We start from the raw sequence: 5000 nt of genomic DNA, 5'->3' as shown, positions 1-5000 counted from the left end.
CTGCGAGTCTGTTTGGCATACACGTGTGACAACAATCTCAGATAATAATTATAAGGAAAGGGAAAAGGTTCCAAAGGTAATGGCAAGAAGTGTCTAGACGTTCTAACAGTGGTAATATCTACCAGTCCTCTCATAATTTCTAAACACAGTGTCACATGAGCAGAGTATACAGCTTCATATGTCATTTTCATTCCGTGCACGTCAGTGAAGATAATCCATGCACCCGTCCACGCCCAGGGCAAGATGTGCGCTCCGCCAAGGTCATCTATAGATGACGTGCTGTGAGGATATCATAATATATCTGAGCCATGTATAGTCCCGCTGATTGTAGCTCCTCTATACATTCCTGACGATCTTTTGGGTAAAATAGGAGCCACTGGACTTTTAAATGTTGCTTACAATAACTGTGGATTCACTAGGCGTTCAGAAGCAACTATAGTGCTGAAGCAGAGGCCACATGTTTCACAGATGGATTTTTTCAAATATTATGTGTTCATAGCCTTCTTGGCATTCCTAACAACTATGTTACTAAAGCACATGTTTCACAGAAGGCATGTACAGATCTTTCTAGCATTCGTTCAGATCTCTCAAGGCATTCTTAAAAGCTATTTTACTAATCCAAAGTCTGCAGGGATCAAAATTAATATGTTGTGTCCATATCTTTTTAGCATTCCTCTAGAGCTCTCTAAACATTTCTAACGACTATGTTGCTGAAGCAGAGGCCAAAGGTTTCACAGATGGGACCCAGGCAGCACTGAACGCAGGTGAAGAAATACTTCCTGTAGCAGCCGCAGTCGATCATGAAACTGCGCATGCAAGGCCCTATACACCAGACGTGATAGAAGGTGATATATGCAAACTGACAGCCCCAGAGGAGAGCGAGGGGGAAGCCACAGATGATCGACATGACGTTGTAGCAGCAGCCCTTAGTGCACGTGAAGATCAGCCATGCACCTGCCCACACACAGGGCAGGCTGTGTGCTCCGTCCGGCTCTGCGATCACATCGTCAAAAGCCACCTGCGGACATAAAATAAAGTACAGGTTTGACTGGGTTATTTAGCACAATGAATAGATACATATTCATATCTTCAAGGCGTCTCCGTCTGGTTCTGCTATCACATCGTCAAAAGCCACCTGCCAACAAAACATTCAGGTTTTACTGCTTCGATTATTACACTTAAAGTATACATGTATGTCAAATATCTTTTAGGCGTCTGCCCACAGAAAGGGTGGGTTGTATCTACGTCCAGATCTGCTATCACGTTGTCAAAAGTCACCTCCGATTATATAAAGAACATGTCCTCATGCGTTTTACTCCCGGCAAACTGGTTTATCATCTATCCCCCGCGGGTTAGGGGGAAGAATTTACCCGATGCTCCCCAGCATGTCGTAAGAGGCGACTAACGGATTCTGTTTCTCCTTTTACCGTTGTTAAGTGTTTCTTGTATAGATCGAATATAGTCAATTTTTGTAAAGATTTTAGTCAAGCAGTATGTAAGAAATGTTAACTCCTTTGTACTGGAAACTTGCATTCTCCCAGTAAGGTAATATATTGTACTACGTTGCTAGCCCCTGGAGCAAATTTTGTATTAGTGCTTTTGTGAACAAGAAACAATTGACAAGTGGCTCTATCCCATCTCCCCCCTATCCCCGTCGCGATATAACCTTGAATGGTTGAAAACGACGTTAAACACCAAATAAAGAAAGAAAGAAAGTTTATCATCTGAACAATTTCATTTAATGAGCTTTCCTCTTGTACAGTATCTTTGCACAGTGTGAGAGTGTGTGTTTGATATTACTCATGTGTGTTCCTTTGGACAGTCATTTTTGCGGATCATATTTCCTAATATCTCGACACACAAAATAAATAAATATAGTGACATGGAATCTCCCTGTTCTATCTCAAATTCAGGGGAACTATGTTCGTTAACGGCTAACTTGATTTGGGGGGTTATAAATCATGGATTCCCCACTGAGATATACTTAGTCCCAAACCAAGAAAATCCCCTAACTTGAAACATAATGAACACACCTACAGAATCAAATGCTTTTTCAAAATCGATAAAGTGGAGCAATATTTCAGACATTACGAATGTAGAAGAATGTTCCTGTCTGTGCGACAACATGCATGCTTGGGTGCGTTCAAATTGTTTTGTTGCTGTTGGAATAGTGATAGAGGAAACATTACGAGAGATGGACTTCTAGTTCGTTAAGGGTGTTTATGAACGATTCTAAACATTCTCCATGACAAATTCCCTACGGAGAAGCGATATATCCGCGAACCATGCTTGTACAATGTTACAAAAAAACAAAAGTAACTATTTAGTGTTACTCCTTTTGTAAAGTCACTACCGTTCTTTGTATGATTCATAACTACAGGAGAGAGTTGTTTGACACCGTCACGAATACAATATTACGGTACATACAATATATATAATAATACAATAATAATTGTATAAAAACATAAAGGCACACTGACTTGTTATCAGTTACAAAAGTCCCTGAATTAAATAAAAGAAGTGGAATACCAAATCTTGTACATTCCTTTTTTCTGTTCTTTTTTCTTCATTATTTCTTCCTTTTTTGCTTTCTTTCTTTCGTTCTTTCTTTCTTTCTTTCTCTCTTTCTTTCTTTCTTTCTTTCTTTCTTTATTAATGATTGTATTCATGCATTCATTTATTTGTTGTTTAAAGCCAATCTCAATAGACATTCAGCATTATACGCTTGAAATTTCGGAGGCAAATAATCAAAATACAAATAAAACCCCTACCTTGACATGGTCATTCAGGCCGTTGGCATCTCTGTTCACCAAGTCCACGTTTTGCGACATGATGGCAATAGACTGAGTGCAGATGGTAGTATACGGAACGTAGTCGTTGACTGATAGCAAATTACCGTAAACAGAAAGATCTTGATATGATGCTTCCTGCTAAAAACCGGAGGAAGAGAAGGCCCAGGAGCTTCAAAAAACAAGGCCTTATATAACAAATATAAAAGGGGGAAGGGAGAGGGGGGTGAGGGGTAAAATCAGTTCAATATGTAACAAAGGGTGAATGTAAATTCAGAGGGTTGTTAACTGATACGTGCCCAGTCATAAAAAAACCTATTCCGGCTTGCAGTCACTGATGGCCTCATTCGTGGTTGATACAGCGTGTGTGTGCACGCTCTTGCGCATGCATACTTGTTGGATTCATTTCTCAGGAGGTGTAAGTAATCTCTGCCTTTGTCACATGCTGGGGGTAAGGGTGGTGGTAAGAGTCAGTCTTGAAGGAATTGTTTGTATTCCGTTTTGCCATTAAAGGGCGTGTGCGACGCTACAAGCACGAAGTTATTCCGTGACAACAAATGAAGATCCTTCTCTACGTATCTAAATGACAGGGCCGGACTAGGTAAGTACTAGGGGGGGGGGGGGGGTTACAGATGGGGGTCTAAGGGGCGAAACCCCTTGGTGGGGGTTGCAAGGGGGCGAACGTATGTTGATGTTTCTGGAGGGAAAGGAAGCCTCTCCTTGAACGAAAAAGGTAAATTCGACAGCATGCTGTATAGGCAATGAAGAGATGAGGGGGTGAGAGGTGCAATTTCTCCCAGATTTCATGATGATCCAGATGCAACCCCCCCCCCTCCCTCCCCCACAAAAAAATGCGTTTGGGAGGTACATGCTTAAGCCAGGGGGGGGGGGGGTTGCGCAACCCCTATAACCCCGCCCCCCCCCCCCCCCCCACCTAGTCCGGCCCTGAATGATGATGTTAACCACCACTGTTCTGTCAAGGCTTTCAACAATGAGATAAGAGCATCCTTCTACTTAGACAAATACCAACAATCAACAGACTGAGTGCGTTCTGTGTACAGAGAGGATTGTTTTCCTCACTACGTGTTGTAACTGACGCCAGTGTGACTACTGTCATTTAAAAAAAAAATAATTGAGCAACATATTCCCAATCCGCACTGAAAATAGCTGCGCCGAGAAGTTGATTCCTGACATATTTCCAAGTGGAAGGAGGCTTTTATTCCTATTAATAGCGTGGAATGACCTGCGTTGGTGTGCACACATTTACATGGAACGGAATGCATCTGTAAGATATAGGTGATTCACGTTGCTTCTGCAATAACTCCTTTAATTATAGAATGTTTAAAGATAGTTTTGTGTGTGAAGACTACATTAAATCCTTGTCGTTCCAAAAAGCCGTTACACTCATGAAATTTAGAACTACAAATAACAACCTGCCAGTACAGAAAGAAAGATACCTTAATATACCTAGAGCGAATCGCATTTGCAGAAAATGTACATCAGAAGATATAGGAGATGAGTATCATTATTTGTTTGTTTGTGACTTTTTCAATGAAAAAAGAGCAGAACTTATTCCACCATATTCCACTGGAAAAAACCAAATTCACTTAAATACAAAAAAATTGTTTGTATCAAGAAATAAGAAATTGTTGACAAAACTCTTGGAATTTATAAAATTAATTAGTAGCAATTTTTCATAGTGCTGGGATTTGTTAACCGTATTTTCGTTTTGTGTCCCCCATTGCCAGGAATCAATGTGTGTGTGTGTGTTTGCATTTTCTGTACTATAATATTTTGTGTTCACTGTTTGTGTATTTTTGTTTTCCAAATATTTTTTTCATTTTTTCTTTTCTTATCTTCTATTTTTCTTTTTGTTTTCGTTTTTTGTTGTTGATCACTTGGTACTTTGTGCATTTTTGAATTTGCGAATATTTGTTTATAATGCCCCTGGGTAATGAACAATAAAAATTTGACTTGACTTGACTTTCACGATTTTCTCTTCAATGTTGTTGTGACCCATAACTTCTAGGGCACTGTTATTTATTGTGGGAGGTCGAAGCAGGGTTTCTCCTATTTTTCGGAAATGAACTTAGGCGAGAAAGAGTTTAGGTGAATCATATCTAGTTTCCTGAGAAAACAAACCATACATGCATGTACCTTTTGTGTGGAAGCACGACTCTGTGTGTGTATGTGTGTGTGTGTGTGTGTGTG

At 40.2% G+C, this 5000-nt stretch overlaps 1 protein-coding gene across 1 annotated transcript in view; it reads right to left on the bottom strand.

The window, feature by feature from the left end:
- LOC138956308 (caveolin-1-like) overlaps positions 1-2961 on the bottom strand; it is a 3858-nt gene extending 897 nt beyond the window's left edge. Inside the window, exons 1-2 of the mRNA XM_070327703.1 lie at positions 2772-2961; positions 1-1018 (exon numbers count right to left, since the gene is read on the bottom strand). The exon at positions 1-1018 is cut by the window's left edge and continues 897 nt beyond it. Coding sequence (XP_070183804.1) covers positions 686-1018; positions 2772-2831 — 393 coding nt within the window. The 5' untranslated portion in view covers positions 2832-2961 and the 3' untranslated portion in view covers positions 1-685. The remainder of the gene's footprint in view (positions 1019-2771) is intronic.
- Between the last annotated feature and the right edge of the window lie 2039 nt (positions 2962-5000).

Source organism: Littorina saxatilis, unplaced genomic scaffold, assembly GCF_037325665.1.
Source record: "Littorina saxatilis isolate snail1 unplaced genomic scaffold, US_GU_Lsax_2.0 scaffold_358, whole genome shotgun sequence".
Taxonomy (NCBI): Eukaryota; Metazoa; Mollusca; class Gastropoda; order Littorinimorpha; family Littorinidae; genus Littorina; species Littorina saxatilis.
The sequence above is the reverse complement of the archived record's forward strand: the minus strand, read 5'-3'. Positions and strand labels throughout refer to the sequence as shown.